General features: G+C 42.7%; 1 protein-coding gene across 5 annotated transcripts in view; it reads right to left on the bottom strand.

Moving 5' to 3' along the window:
• The window catches only part of MKLN1 (muskelin 1), a 194,606-nt gene that overhangs the window by 123,871 nt on the left and 54,483 nt on the right, over window positions 1-16,252 (bottom strand). For all 5 annotated transcript variants that reach the window (XM_037889362.2, XM_043520782.1, XM_037889364.1 and 2 more), the window contains one exon: window positions 4,098-4,207. In XM_037889362.2, coding sequence (XP_037745290.1) covers window positions 4,098-4,207 — 110 coding nt within the window. The remainder of the gene's footprint in view (window positions 1-4,097; window positions 4,208-16,252) is intronic.

Below are 16,252 nucleotides of genomic sequence, written 5' to 3'. Positions count from 1 at the left end.
CAAACAATGCACGTTTCAATATGGCTAAATGTAAAAGTATACATCTAGGAACAAGAACATATGCTATACTTACAAGATGGGGGATTCTATCCTGGGAAGCAGTGACTTTTGAAAGATTTGAGAGTTGTGGTGGATAATCAGCTGAACATGAGCTCATAGTGTGATGCTGTGACTAAAGACCTAATGAAATCTTTGGATACATAAACGGGGATCTCAAGTAGGAGCAGAAAGGTTATTTTGGCTCTGTATTTGGCAATGGTGCAACTGCTGCTGGAATACTGTGTCCAGTTTTGGTGCCCACATTTCAAGAAGGATGTTGATAAATCAGAGAGGGTTTAGAGAATTAAAATGATTAAGGGACTGGAGAACATGCTTTACAGTGAGACTCAAGGGGAACAGTCTCTAACTTAAAGGAGAAGGATAAGTAGTGATGTAATCACAAATATTTAATAACGGGCTCTTCAACCAAGCAGAGAAAAGTATAACATGAGCCAATGGCTAGAAGTTGAAATTAGACCAATTCAGATTACAAATAAGGTGTGATTATTATTTTTTTTTTTTTTAACTTGGTGATTAACTATTGGAACAATTTACCAAGGGTCACAGTGGGCCCTCCATCACTGGATTTATTTATTTTTAATTCCAACTTAAATTACAGGTATGCTTTTGTTCAAAAAGTAATTTTGGTGAAGTCCTATGGCCTGAGTTATACAGGTCAGACTAGATGATCACAATTGTTCCTTCTTACCTTGAAAGCTATGAATAAATCACATAGGCACTTTTGAAATATAGCTGAACGTAAGAAAAAACATAGAATCATAGAACATTAGGGTTGGAAGAGACCTCAGGAGGTCATCTAGTCCAACCCCCTGCTCAAAGCAGGCCCAACCGCAACTAAACCATCAACTTAAAAACCTTGAAGGATGGAGATTCCACCACTTCCCTAGGTAACCCATTTCAATGCTTCACCACCCTCCTAGTGAAACAGTTTTTCCTAATATCCAACCTAGACCTCCCCCACTGAACTTGAGACCATTGTTCCTTGTTCTGTCATCTGCCACCACTGAGAACAGCTGAGCTCCATCCTCTTTGGAACCTCCGCCTTCAGGTAGTTGAAGGCTGCTATCAAATCCCACCTCACTCTTCTCTTCTGCAGACTAAATAACCCCAGTTCCCTCAGCCTCTTCTCATAAGTCATGTGCCCCAGACCCCTAATCATTTTTGTTGCCCTCTGCTGGACTCTCTCCAATTTGTCCACATCCTTTCTGTAGTGGGGGGCCCAAAACTGAACGCAATACTCCAGATGTGGCCTCATCAGTGCTGAGCAGACGGGAATAACCACTTCCCTTGATCTGTTGGCAATATGCCGTTGGCCTTCTTGGCAATAAGGGCACACTGTTGACTCATATCCAGCTTCTCGTCCACTGTAATCCCCAGGGCCTTTTCTGCAGAACTGCCGCTTAGCCAGTCGGTCCCCAGCTTGTAGCAGAGCATGCGATTCTTCCATCCTAAGTGCAGGACTCTGCACCTGTCCTTGTTGAACCTCAGATTTATTTTAGCCCAATCCTCCAATTTGTCTAGTTCACTCTGGACACTATCCCAAACCTCCAGCGTATCTACCTCTCCCCCCAGCTTAGTGTCATTCACAAACTTGCTGAGGGTGCAATCCATCCCATCATCCAGATCATTAATGAAGATGTTGAACAAAACCAGCCCCAGAACAGACCCTTGGGGCACTCCGCTTGATACCAACTAGACATCGAGCCGCTGATCACTACCCGGTGAGTCCAATGATCTAGCCAGCTTTCAATCCACCTTATAGACCGTTCATCCAATGCATTCTTTTTGAACTTGCTGACAAGAACAACACTGTGGGAGACCGTATCAAAGCTTTGCTAAAGTTGAGATATATCACGTCCACTGCTATACACAGAGCCATTTATCTCATCATAGAAGGCAATCAGGTTGGTCAGGCATGACTTGCCCTTGGTGAATCCATGTTGACCCTTCCTGATCACCTTCCTCTCCTCCAAGTGCTATATATACACACCATATAACATATCATCTTGGTTTCTAAGAGTTAAAGTTAGAACTTTAAAAGTGTTCACTTGTACATCAGTAAAATCTACCGAGTTTTAAGGTGAAACCAATACAGAAAAGTCCTAAATTATTAAGTGATGGAAGTATAAAAAAAGCAGACTGGATCACATTCAACTCCCTAGTTTAGTCATAAGGCCAAATTCAACCCTGGTGTAACTCCACTGAGGGCATTAATACACTTGATGTATTCAGTCCATAAAGTTTGAAATTAATGTTGCTAGTTTTGACGGTCAATATTTACAGTGAAATGCCCCATGAGCATAAATGGTTATTTTAAAACACCAAGCAGAGGTCCAGCACAGCTTTTATTGGGAAAAGCTATGAATACACTACACACTTTATATATTTCATTATCTCCCACCCTTCATATGTTGCTCATCTTCTTAGACTGCAAGATCTTTTATATACAGACAGTGAGCACATCTTCGCTGGTACAGCTTCTAGTACAACAGGGCCCCATTCCTGGTTGGGGCTTTTGGGTACTATTATGAAGACCCTATTTAACTTGCAGTATTTGCGGAAATTGTGGATTCTGCAATATTAAGCTTCCATCGCAATGTTGACAGTGGGGGCCCTCACTCTCAGCCCTGGACAGCCAACAGCGGAAAACTGCAGAAAAGTAATAATGGACTTTATTACTGCAAATAAAGCAGGTCCATTAAGGTCCATTATTACTTTCCTGCAATTTTCTGTGGCTTGTCTGCAACTCAGCTGCACATTTTTTTTTTGACAATCATCCCACAATTCAAGTGGCGCCTTAATCACGATATAAATGCTCAAGACTAATTTAAATTGGTTAGTCTCTAAGGTGCCACAAGTACTCCTTTTCTTTTTACAATTGTCAGGGTTTAAGTAGATGACCCAGAGTATAGCTGTAGACTGGGTTTTAATAAACTTCTCATAATTTACAGAGCAGGACAGGAAGGCAAAAAAAGAAATCATGTTAAACAGTCCACTGCAGCTAACCTTAAAGTTTAAGTAGTATCAAAAGTGTTCTACTATTCACTAGCAAATGCAGGAATGAGAACAGGAAATATAGTCAAGCAAAAGCAATCTAAAAAAATGCTCTGATGTTGATGAGTGTGGCTAATTGAACTAGGAATTGTGGAGAGGAGTTTCACTTTTTTTTTTTTTTTTTTTTTAAATAAAACTTCATTTAGAGTCCATAAAAGTAACACGGTTTGAGGCTGACCTATCAAAGTAAAGTATTATAAAGATGTAAAGACAACACTGAGAATTCAAGAACCTAGTGACGGGAAGAATGACAGATGAAAGGGGAGGTGAAAAGTTGCACGGATTACTATTTGGATTGACCGTTATCAACCATTATTGTTTCAGGGAAGAGAGACTGTGTGTGCACAAGTACATGCATAAGCACATACTTTGTTGATGTTTTCTATATAAACTGCCCTCTTGTACACAACTATCACATCTCACCATACTGACCAAAGACAAAAGTGTGTATGAAAACGTGTACATCTACATACATGCACTTGTCTTAGTCAGTATGACAAGATTTGAAATTACTCTATAGTAGAGCACTTTACATGGAAATGTAAGTTGAAAATCACCACCAAGATCTTTATATGTTTAAGCTTGAGTGTTTTGTCCTGGAACAACAACTTTTACTATGGTTTGTGTTATAGCAGTGCCCTAAAACAGATCACGTAGTCCCTCTCCCACCACGCTGAAGCCTATGCCTACAATTATCCTGGTATGTGTAAGGCCATGAAAACCAACTAGTCCATCTACTTCAAATAACCAAGTGTTCAAGTTTATACAACACCCTTTAAAGAAAGGGTAATATAGGACAAAGTCTGAAATTAAGCTTCTGCACTTGTCTTTAAAAATAAATAAATAAAAATAATAATGTTTGTTTAAACAGCTGATACCTGCAGAACAGAACAGAAATAGTGCAATTCCACAAGAGTAAGTTTTACAGTGTTTTGAGATTACATCACTCTCAAAGCAAACAGCAATTTATAATGCAGGCCTACCTTGCTGTACCAGTTGAGGCAGGGTTGGACCACATCTGGATCATCAATGCCATTAAGTTCAACATACCAGATACTAAAATTGAAGCTGGGTCCCCATGATAACAGTGGAACTGGAGGGGTAGAGGGTGGGGAAAAAAAAGAAAGGTATATAAATGTCAAATACTTGTTAGATTATTGATCAAACCTACAACACTATTCAAAAGAATGCATTTTTTTAGCTCAAAGAGAATGATTTAACAATAATAAAATTCTCTTCCTTTACACACACATTTTTGGTTACTGATTTTCTGTAAGGTTAGAAAAATTACCAGCCATACATCATATTAATCTGTGGCTCAAAACAGCTTGCAGTGGGAAAAAAGATGAAGACAGCAGCTCTTTACAGACTAGACGCTTGTACACAGGTAGACAAAAGCAGGGTCAGAATGCTGGAATCTGAATACAATAGCTCAAATGGCCAGTGGGTTTTGACACTGATGGACATTACCTGGGCAAACTGAGGGCAGTATGTGATACTTAAAGTATGTGGTTTATTTCATTTTTACCAGCAGTAGAACCACCACCCCCCTGGTTATAAGAGGATATCAAGTTAGGTTATTTTTTACTTTACATGATTTGCAACATCCTCTTGGAAGCTTGGAGGCGGGGTGGGGTGCTTTTTCCAGGTTCACAACTTTCATCCATACCATATTTCTATCTAATTGCATGTGAAACCAATTTGGCTTTCTGGCAGTTTTACTTCCACAATTGTGTACCTCTCTCCCTAAAACTCCCCCCCATCAAATACTATTATTCTCTCCCACCCCATTTCGAACATCAAGGACGTCAGGTTAGCTGGCAGCCTGCTCAGGGCTCCCCTTGTGCCCTCACTCCAAGTTTGGGCAAACACACTGTAGTGACATAACTTCACTGCATTTGGCTTTTTCCTCAACAGCAGGCAGCACTAGTAAGAACTACCGCCACAGCAGGTCTATACCATGACATACTCCTGGGGGAATTCTGTGCCACTGCGCAATGCAGAATTTGTGCAGAGTTCCAGGTTTCCCCTGCAGAATGGGGGCTGCAGAGCTGCTGAGCACCACTAAGGGACACTGGACTCTAGAGCCCAGCTTGCAGTGAGCAGACTGCCCAGCCCAGTAGGGATGGAGGCTCTGCATGCTCTGGCTACCCAGCTTGATCCTCCTACTCCCAGGGACAGGAGAGGATCTGGGAGACCCAGCTAGGGCAAAGGGTGAGGAAGGGCAGAGTTGCACCACACGACATACCCCAGCGGGAGAGTAAAGAAGATGCAGGGAGTAAAGGCTCTGGGGGTGCAGGTGTCTGGCCAAGAGAGTGCCCCGCAACTGGGCTCTGGGGGGATGGAAGGGTGCCATGTGGCTGGGCTCTGGGGATAAGGGAAATGCAGGTGGCTGGGCTCTAGGGGTGCCACACAACCCCCTCCAAAAACCCCCAACTGGGAACTGGGTTGTCATAGGGGTTTCTTTAACTCTCTGCTCCTGGGGGAATCTTTTTTTGTTACCTGTATTGTTGACATACTTGTTGCAATGTATTTTGAAATAAATTACCAAAAATAATTGAATGGAGTTTATATTGTGTTATTTTGACATAAAGAATTTTAAAATTTTCTGAGCAGAATTTTTAATTTTTTGTTGCAGAATTCCCCCAAGAGTACACTGTGTTCAAGCCCACAGCAGCAGAGAGCTGCTAATGAAGGTTAAGGAATAAACAGTACACACATTTAGAAAATGTGAAGCACTACATGAACAGTTACAGAACATGGAGAACGTCCTCCTTAATTTTCGAGGTACAATAAGATAGCTTTGGGGCCTAAACTATTTGATACTATCCCTTTAAAAGTGGAAAGAGCTATTAAAATGTTACACTTTAAGGAAAAGTGACATGTTTTCTCTTAGGAAGAGCAAAGGATGCCAAAATCCAGTGCAAAATTTGAACAGCAGGTCTGTAGGCAGATCTAATATGAATAAAGTGTAATGCTGTAGATCTATAGCATTTAGCTATGTTAACTATACAACACAAGCCAAGACAGAGGACTCTACACTGAAGTTGCAGCATAGATCTGAAACTATGGAGAGATACAGGAAGTACAGAAACTCCATTCCAACTGATCATACTACTGAGTAAAGGAATCATTTAATCCGTTTTATGCAGCAATGAGCTGCCAAAATCTTAACCGGTTCCCTCCTCACCCCACGAGGAGGGCATTGCCCACCCCCACTCCCCCTGGACTCCTGCCCCATCCAACCCCCCCCACATTCCTTGACGTCCCCCCCCGGACTCCTGCCCCATCCACCCTCCTCCCCTGTCCCCTGACTGCCCCTAGAAGGGGGCAGGAAGGTCTCATGGGCCATCATAGTGGGTACCCATCCCGCCCCGCCCCTAAGAGCCAGAGGGACCTGCCGGGGGGCGAGGTCGGGAGTCCCGGAGGTGCTTACCTGGGGCAGCTCCCAGGAAGTATCCGGCAGGTCCCTCTGGCTCCTAGGGGCGGGGGAACAGCCGCTCCCCCACAGATCACATCAAAAGTGGCGCCATAGGTGCCGACTCCCTGGGTGCTCCGGGGATGGAGCATCCACGAGGAAAATTTGGTAGATGCAGAGCACTCACTGGCAGCTCCCCGCCCCGCGCCTGGCACCAGCTCACCTCACCTCCGCTCCACCTCTTCCCATGAAGGTGCCGCCCTGCTCTGCTCCTCCACGCCCTGCCCCCGCGAATCAGCTGTTCGGCAGGAAGCCGGGGAGGGCTGAGAAGCAGGCGATGGCTTCCCACTCAAGCCGAGGGTGGCAGAGGTGAGCTGGGGCGGGGAGCGGTTCCCCCTACATGCCTCCCCCGCCTCGGTTACCTGCTATGGCGCAGGCAGCCCTCCTCGTGCCCCCCCGCCCCAGCTTACCTCCATCTCCCTGGGCCTGCGCAGGAAGCCACAGCCTGCTTCTCAGCCCGCCCCGGCTTCCTGCGTGAACAGCTGATTCGCGGGAAGCCTGGGGAGCAGGAGAAGCAGAGCAGGGCAGTGCGTTCAGGGGTGGAGATAGAGCGGAGATGAGCTGGGGCCGGGGTGGGGAGTTGTCGGTGGGTACTCTGCATCCACCAAATTTTCCCCTTGGATGCTCCAGGGCTGGAACACCCATGGAGTCAGCCCCTAAGGTGCCACTTTTGGCCGGTTAAATTTAGAAGCCCTTTTAGAACCGGTTGTTCCGTGAGGGACAACCAGTTCTAAAAGGGCTTCTAAATTTAACAACCGGTTCTAGTGAACTGGTGCGAACCGGCTCCAGCTCACCACTGGTTTTATGTACACAGTTACCATATGTCCCGATTTTATAGGGATAGTCCTGATTTTTGGGTCTTTTTCTTATATAGGCTCCTATTACCCCCAACCCCCGTCCCGATTTTTCACATTTGCTGTCTGGTCACCCTAGTTACAATCCTGATATCCTCTGACCGCTTGTGGTAATTAAAAAAAGTGTTATTGCACTCTTAAGAACAGGAATATTGACACTTGTGTCCTAGCCAAATTCTCACTGATGGATCTTTAGTTGTGCAATTGTAACTATCTGTAGTTTAAACTGAGACTTCGCTTCCTCTCCTAAATAGCATCGTTTTTAAAAAGTGTTTTTTGGTAGATACACAAGCTCCATACAGGAAGCCAAACATACCAAGTCAACATAATATACTATGTTTAGAGCTTGCTGGGAATTTTCTGTCCAAAATCATTGACTGAAAATGTATTTTCTGGAAATTTCTGATTGACTTTCAGTTTTTCTCTGAGAAAAACTGAAACAAGGTGTTTAATTTTGGCATTTCAACACAAGTAAAAATATTTTGGTTTGCTTAACTGCATCTTTCTATACCGCCACGTTGCATCACGGAAGTTGTAATTCAGATGCCTCTTGCCCCTAGTCTCCCTATGAAGCAGGCTCCCTGGCCAGACTACATCTCATGATGCAACATGATCTCCCCTGACCACACTGTGTGGTGTATCATGGAAGTCATATGACTGCATATGTATCACAGAAGCCATAGTCTGTGCAAGGAGTCCAGTCCGTAGAAGAAAGAGGGCATCAGGTACCTGCTCTATAACTCCTATGAGGCAATGCAAAACTATAAAAATCATCTCCCTAACGTTGAACTGACTCAAAAAGTGACACATTTTGGGTCAGTTAAATAAACTGACATTAAACATTCCAATTCAGGAATATCAAAATGTTTTGTTTCAATTTAAAATTTCAAAATCAAAGCATGCTATTTCCAAATGAATTTTTTTGTGGACTAAAACATTCTGAAAAAATCTTGAATGTTTTGTCCCAGTTCAGGAGGTGGGGGGGGGGGAGGGGGGAAGAATTACATTGTAATCAAAATAAAAGTCAATCCTTTCCAAAGAAACACCAGAACCAAAGTACCTGATACCATAGCAAATAGCTCTCACAAAAACAAATATCACTGCATGAAAGGGAGCAACTACCAAACAAAGGAGAGGGATGAAAGTGATTGCAGGGAAAGGCAACCTCTCAAGCGGGAAGAAAGGAATAAATAAAATCTTGTCCTTGCCAAAATTAAAACACTCCTTTCTGATTGCCTTTCAAGACAGGATGAAAAATGGTTTAGGCTCCTGGGCTACTTCTATGCTGCCCTACAGCTCAGACTTCTAAGGCGCGAATTGCAGTATGCAGCAAAATGCTGAGCCTATGTGGACACTGCAGGCACAAACTAAAAAATTCCTAATTCACTTTAAGACCATGTTAATGCGAACTAGGAATCTTTTTACTCACTCCCACAGCATCCACATGGAGAAATTTAAGTGCAGTACTTCAGTATTCACACATCCCACTCCACCCCCATAGTCCAAACTGTGGGGCAGCACGGATAAACCATGGGTTTGCCGGACTAAGGAAGTCCTGGCCCCATTCCAGACTGATCCTACGGAGAGCAGCAGATTTGTCTCAACTGATTGCCCAGCAGTTGCAGGTTCACTTAAGAATATTTATACGTGACAAGAAACAAATGATGGGTACAGTGTGAAAAAACAAAAACAAACGGGATGCAAAGCAACTACTGAAATACGCAATGCCTAGATTTTACTATGTCCTTTCAGAACTTTCCACATGAAAATTGTTACCCAAGATTCTAGGAATGGCCATCGAAGATTGTTACTTCATAGGTTTCTAGGGGAGATCTAGAGGGTCCTCAGCAGGCTTTAATTTTTATTACACCCTCTCTTTCCCCATTCCTATTATTCACGTCACTGAAACCCTCGCTCTTCACTCACAAAGTCTCAGACTCAATTAGGACATTTTCTGAAACATAAAAAAAGGGGCTACCTCCAGAGTCCTGGACACCTTTATGTCCCTCAGTTGAATATGTCTTAGTATCCAAGTGCTTCTCCTAGTTATTGCAAAGGGGGAAATGGCTGCAACATTTGCATATGTTGTTCAAGTGCTAATCTGTGACACCTCTAGTACAGAAAGTGCTACAGAAAACCAAATTCTACAACACAAAGTTGAAGATTTTTTATATGTGCCTCCACTCATTGTTTTTGACTATTTTCATTACCAAAGATGCCCTATTAAAAACTGGTTTCAGAGTGGTAGCCGCATAGGCACCGACTTCGTGGGTGCTCAGGGCTGAAGCACCCTTGGGGAAAAATTGGTGGCTGCTCTCCACCCACTGGCAGCTCCCCACCCTGCCCCAGCTCACCTCCAGCTCCTCCCCCGAGCATGCCGCATGCCCACTTCCCCCCCCGTAGCTCTGAGCACTTGCGCTGTGAAACAGCTGTGGCAAGTGCTGGGGGGAAGAAGGGAAATGCGGCGCGCTCGGGGAAGAGCCGCAGCAGGGATTTAGGGAAGGGGTCTAATGGAGCGCAGAAAGGGTGGAGTGCGGGGCCAGGGGGCGCGAGCTCCCACCAGCACCTGGGAAAGTTGGCACCTACGGGTAGCTGTGTTAGTCTGTATCAACAAAAACAACAAAGAGTCCTTGGGGCACCTTAGAGGCTAACAAATTTATTTGGGCATAAGCTTCCATGGGTGAAAAATACAGTAGGCAGGTATAAGTACACAGCACATGAAAAGATGGGAGTTGCCTTACCAAGTGGGGGGTCACTGCTAACAAGCCAATTCAATTAAGGTGGAAGTGGCCTATTCCCAGCAGTTGACAAGAAGGGGTAAATACCAAGGGAGAGAAAATCACTTTTGTAGTGCTAAGGAAGCCAATGCAATCAAGGTAGCCCATTTCAAAGAGCTGACAAGAAGGTGAGTATCAGCGGGGGAAATTAGTTTTTGTAGTGACCCATCCATTCCCAGTCTTTATTCAGGCTTAATTTGATGGTGTCCAGTTTGCAAATTAATTCCAGTTCTGCAGTTTCTCAGAGTCTGTTTTTGAAGTTTTTTTTGTTGAAGACTTGCCACTTTTAAGTCTGTTATTCGGTGTCCAGGGAGACTGAAGTGTTCTCCTACTGGTTTTTGAATGTTATAATTCTTGATGTCTGATGTACGTCCATTTATTCTTTTGCTGTTCTCCTCACCACACTGCATGGCTCTTAATCTTTCATTTGCCAAATGCTGTGCCTGCAGGCTATGTATTACGCCCATTTTATTTTGAAAAATAAACATTCCCATAAAGAACAATTTGTTTTTCACGTCTTCCAAGCTTTTGCAATCAAGACTGTTGGGATGCCTTCCTCCATTCTTCGCTAAACTTGCAAATAAAACCTGAAATCACTTCACAGAGTACAGTCCTCCCACCTCAATGTTCAAATACTTTGAAAGTTAAAAACCTCAAATAAAAAATCCAAACTGAGAAGATATTACACAGTAGCTGCTCCCTAGTGCAGCACCAGAACCTGCCCCCTACTCTGAGTGGGGCATACTACAGCAGTATCAAAGCTATACTTGTGACCCGATAACTTGTGGAATTTGCAACATGTATGACATAAGCCTTCAGGTCATCTGTTCAAATTCATCAGTTTGGAAAGTGACCCACCATCTGATGGCTTTTCTGAGTTCCAAGAGAGTTACTCTCAGCCCAATTCCTAGTGGATAGGTGTCACATCACCAAGCCAGTATCTTTGTTGGGTACCACAGATGAGGCAAAAAGGATTGAACAGCAAAAGCCACCTCTAGATATGAGACGATTTTTCGGGTCAGGACTGATCCACAGTGCAGGTGAAAGTTAAGACAGCAGGAGCATAACAATATTTGTCCTTTGAACAGAGGACTTTAGTAACCAGTCCTGTTCGTCAGCAACCACTACTAACATTCTTCTCTTGATTAGAAGTGGATTTAATCCAAGAGCATACATAGCAATTTATCAAATTCTCTCACACAGATTTGCATTTAAAAAAAATTAAGGATTAATAAAAGTTGTATATGATTTTTTTTCTTGTAGAGAAGGAACTAAATGAAAACATTGCTCCCCATACTACAATTTTAGAGTCTATAAAACACAAAATAAAAAGCACCAACAGCACTTAATAGCTTTTAGGTTGTCTATCCACCACAGCCCCCCAAAAGGAAAAACAAGTAAGAGCCATGAAGACCTGAAAATGCTAGAACTGGTGTACCATTCAGCATCCTCTCTAATAAGCAAGACAGACCATCAAGAACATTCCACCCCAAGCATCTTCCTCAGAACTAAAAAGAAAAGGAGTACTCGTGGCACCTTAGAGACTAACCAATTTATTTGAGCATAAGCTTTCGTGAGCTACAGCTTGCGGAACCACCTGATCAACATCCTCTACAGCAAACAGGGAAAGATTAAGAATGAGCTCTCAAAAATGGATACTCTCATAAAAAACCAACCTTCCACACAAACTTCCTCGTGGCTGGACTTTACTAAAACCAGACAAGCCATTTACAACACACACTTTGCTTCTCTACAAAAGAAAAAGGACACTAAACTTTCTAAACTACTACATGCCACAAGGGGCCACAGCAATGGTTCCCTCAACCCACCCAGCAATATTGTTAACCTATCCAACTATACTCTGAGCCCAGCAGAAGCAGCTGTCCTATCTTGGGGCCTCTCCTTCTGCCCCTCCACCCCCACGAACATGATACAGTTCTGTGGTGACCTAGAATCCTATTTTCGACATCTCCGGCTCAAGTGAGCTGTAGCTCACGAAAGCTTATGCTCAAATAAATTGGTTAGTCTCTAAGGTGCCACAAGTACTCCTTTTCTTTTTGCGAATACAGACTAACACGGCTGTTACTCTGATTCCTCAGAACTACTTACCTACCCAGTTCCAAGTCCAATTCAAGGCATTAGCTATCATTTGCTAAATAAGGGGCTGTGGCCCATTTATCTCAACAGTTGCCACTTGTCCCTCACACTGAAACATGAACTGATGGTTGGAAAGCTGTCAGAGCACAAGGTACATCTCACAGGACTGGGACAGAACTTCCTAGAGAGTTCAAACTGTAGCACTGGCTTCTAACAAAGATTTAACAGCCCAGGTTTAACACCTGACTCAGAGAAGACGACTTCTCCTTACCCAGGCGTTTTAATTGAATAGCAGGTTCCCCACCTCACCCCACTTTACTTGGAATCATGCTGTGGGAGGCCATGAAATGGAGGATGCAGTTGGACAGCTAAAATCCCATTTAGGGATAATATTTATGTACATGTCCTGTACATTAGAGTGACAGGTACTTCAGAAATGCGAACCATAAATACCACAAGGATGTAAGACCACCAACAGTTCAATAGCTCTATTAAACATTCAACAAGGTCTTACATTTGTTCACAAATAAAACAGAAAACAGATGAGCAGTGGTGTTTTTACTATCAGAGTTCCATCATGCAGGATCATTCTATTTCAGAAAAATTTAAAAACCAATTAGCATTAAAACAGAATTTATACCACATATGGGAAGGACGATAGACGCCTCGCAGGGGCTACAAAGCCCAAGAAAATTTAATTAGATATTTTAAAGTTGCTCCAAAAGATGAAAATGGAGGGGGGGTGGGAGGGAGAGTATGAGTTGAATGGCAGGATAATCTGTTCTTTAACCCTAAAACATAGGACATTTTAAGATTCCTTTTCCATCACTCTAAACATATCTCCTCAGTCTTGAATCTCTCCACTGGTTCCCACTCTCCTACATTAAGGGCAAGCTTCTCATCTTCACTTTCACACCTTTCTGCTCTCTCATTTATACAGCTCCTAGAGATGTGCACAGCATTTCAGACAAATAAAATGTCATATGGTTGGGGTAGCAAGCATTTAAATTAGACATGACATAAGGACAGACAGACGGTGGGATGCAGTTTGAAAGAGCGGTGAGATTCACACAAAATAAGGTCATGAGGGTAACCCTGTTTTTGTTATGTACTGAGCTAGTTTTCTTTTAAATTTATTTTATTCGTAATTTTGTGCAAAAGCAACAAAGTAGCAGGCTTTGAGGAGGGACCAGGAGGAGGTTAAATCCTATGTCCCATCTAAGTTCTTTTCCCAACCGTTCTCTTTGTCTCCTTCACCCACCCCGGACCATGTATCTTCTTCTGTGTCACCCTACAAGCCTGTAAAACCTTCCCAAGTATTTGAGAAGTAGCCCCTGTAAAAATGAAATCCAAAGATTTGTTCTGCAAAGATATTCTCACTGCAGTGGCCACACCCTATTATGTGTATGTTCTGTACTGGATTATGCTGGGCACTCCCATCCCTTTGGGGTAGAGCTTTAGTTATCCTTGACTCATTCTAGCCACAGTAAAAAACTTCAGAACTCTACCTAAAGATTCTCAGCATATTTTGTTGCAAGTGCTACAGCAATCAGTACTGAACATGTAAACAATAGTTCAGACCAACTGAATTGCTGCTACACAGTAACAAAAAACTGGTGCAGAGCAGAAATCAATATACTTTTTGCAGTAGGAAGAGAGCCTGAGACATAAGCCCTTGTATTAGAGGCCTGGTATGAGGCAGGACCTGCTCCCAGGATCTGGCAAGAACAGGGCTAATACTGCAAAAATACACATTCCCAAGAAGTGTTAAGTACAGAGTATGCATGCAAACACATCCCAATGTCAACAATGGTACAAAAACGTTCCCCAAGGATAACAGAAACACACTGACCCCTCCTAAAAGATAAGGTCAGTATGACAGTACGTAACTTGTTTATATCAGGGTATAAAGATGAATCTCAGAGGGATTATCTTTGGCCAGCCTAGGGGGCAGTGGAAAGTCCCACCATTGACTGAGCTGCCTCCACTTTCATGAGCATCCATGTCTTAATATCCTCATGGAGTCTGCCAGGTGCTATTACCCATGCTTTGTCGATAATAAACTTGGCTGGATGCCTTCGCACCTTAACGAATCTTGTGGTCATTGGGCGCTTCACTCAAGGTCTGCTGTGCCAACTGTCTGTGCAGAGCTGGAACAGCCAACCGGGAAAACACACACACACAGCCAAACATCTGACCACACTTTTAACAAGATCAAAAGCAGTGGAGATATTTAGGGCACTTACAAAACATACAGGTATTTTTACTGGCACTAAGGTTTTTGTTTTCATAAAATAATGTAAGAACAGGCCTACTGAGGGAACATGTGATAGAGGATGGAAATAAAACCAACATCCAAAATAATTATGCCTGGGGAAATGTGAATCAAGTCTGAGTTCATCTATTTCAAACATAATCTTAAGTTATCTACAATTCCTACAGCAACCTTAACTGTACCCTTGCAGGCCAACATTATGGTACTTGCCCACACAACATACACGTATACAGAAACATATGCTACAAGGTACAATTTAGATAACATTACAGTCAACTTATTTACAAAGACTTACCAGAGAAGCAACAGTAAAGCAAGTATAGTTCCATTCCATTATACCAAAGCTTATGGCACATGTGGACTGATTAACACATGCCAGTTATTTGGTATGTCAGACACTCCTCTTGATAAGTTTTCAGTATAACCACAATAGTCACAACACCCTCCCACACCCTCAGTAAAGAGCTTTACCCAAGCACAGCTTCCTGAAACCAGGGAAGGTAGAAGGGCCAGAAATGAAAGTGTTGAGATAAAACATGAATATATGAGCTTTCTATTGGTAGAGGACATGTCCAAGTAAGCTGCTTCCCTCACCCACGCCCAGTCTTTCAATGAACAACTAGGCAAAACAGAATTTTATTATAAGGGTTAAACACGTCCCATTGCTCTGTTGCATGGCCTATGAAGTCTGAACAACGTCAAGTGGCCAGAATTATAAAAGTGAAGCTCAATTTAAAAAGATTTTTTTTTAAAGTTACCTTCTTATTCAACTGCTCTGCTCCTTTCAAGTTAGGAGGCATGTCTGAACACTTAAACAACATAAGGCATTTGGTTGGGTTTTTCCCCCACACTGTTTTCCTTCTGCTAACTCTGCAGAGCTCATTCAACTACAGGAGTGGAAGTTTGAGTCTATCATGGCATGCTTATTAATAGAATTGTTAACCAAATTCCAACCACAGAGGCAAATTGTGTCTTCAATAACACCTGTGCAACCCCACTGATGAAAATGGGCGACTTTGTTGGAGTCAGGATTTCACCCAGTAGGCTCATATAAGAACAAATTTTGGCTTACAGAATCTTGATTATTGGTGATGTCACAAGGAACACAGCATAGCATTCCTATCCCAAGTTGAATTACCATGGCTAGCAACTAGGGAAAAGTTTACTTGTAAATTGAGCAAATTTGATCTGTAACCATGAAAAATAACGGAATTTCACACCACCATTTTCACAGTAATTTCATAGTAGAAACACTTTCATGTCACATTATTATATGAACAATGCTGCATAAAACAAAATAGAAAGTATTTTAATAGGTTTCAGTCTAAAGGCCACTTGTAGTTTTCAAAAGCCTAATCTTTCTCAAGTGCTATGCAGACTTTCATCAATTTTCCGAAACCAAAATTTACTTCTGGGCATGCAGCAAGCATAAAAAATTCATCCCAAAAGATAGAGGAATCAAGAAATTAAGGTACTAAAAAAAGGGGCTTAGAATGGAGAGTCCCATTTCAATCAATGTAGAAAGGTAACATGCAGATTCTCTGTGTATAAGGAACCCATTTCAGCAAGAAACAGATGAAGGGCTTTGGTATTGAGAAGCATTATAGGCAAGGTTGTTCTCATGCTAAGACTTCTAGCTATACTCTTCCAGTCACTA

Source organism: Chelonia mydas, chromosome 1, assembly GCF_015237465.2.
Source record: "Chelonia mydas isolate rCheMyd1 chromosome 1, rCheMyd1.pri.v2, whole genome shotgun sequence".
Classification (NCBI taxonomy): Eukaryota; Metazoa; Chordata; order Testudines; family Cheloniidae; genus Chelonia; species Chelonia mydas.
Note: the sequence above shows the minus strand (reverse complement) of the source record. Positions and strands in the feature narration are given on the sequence as shown.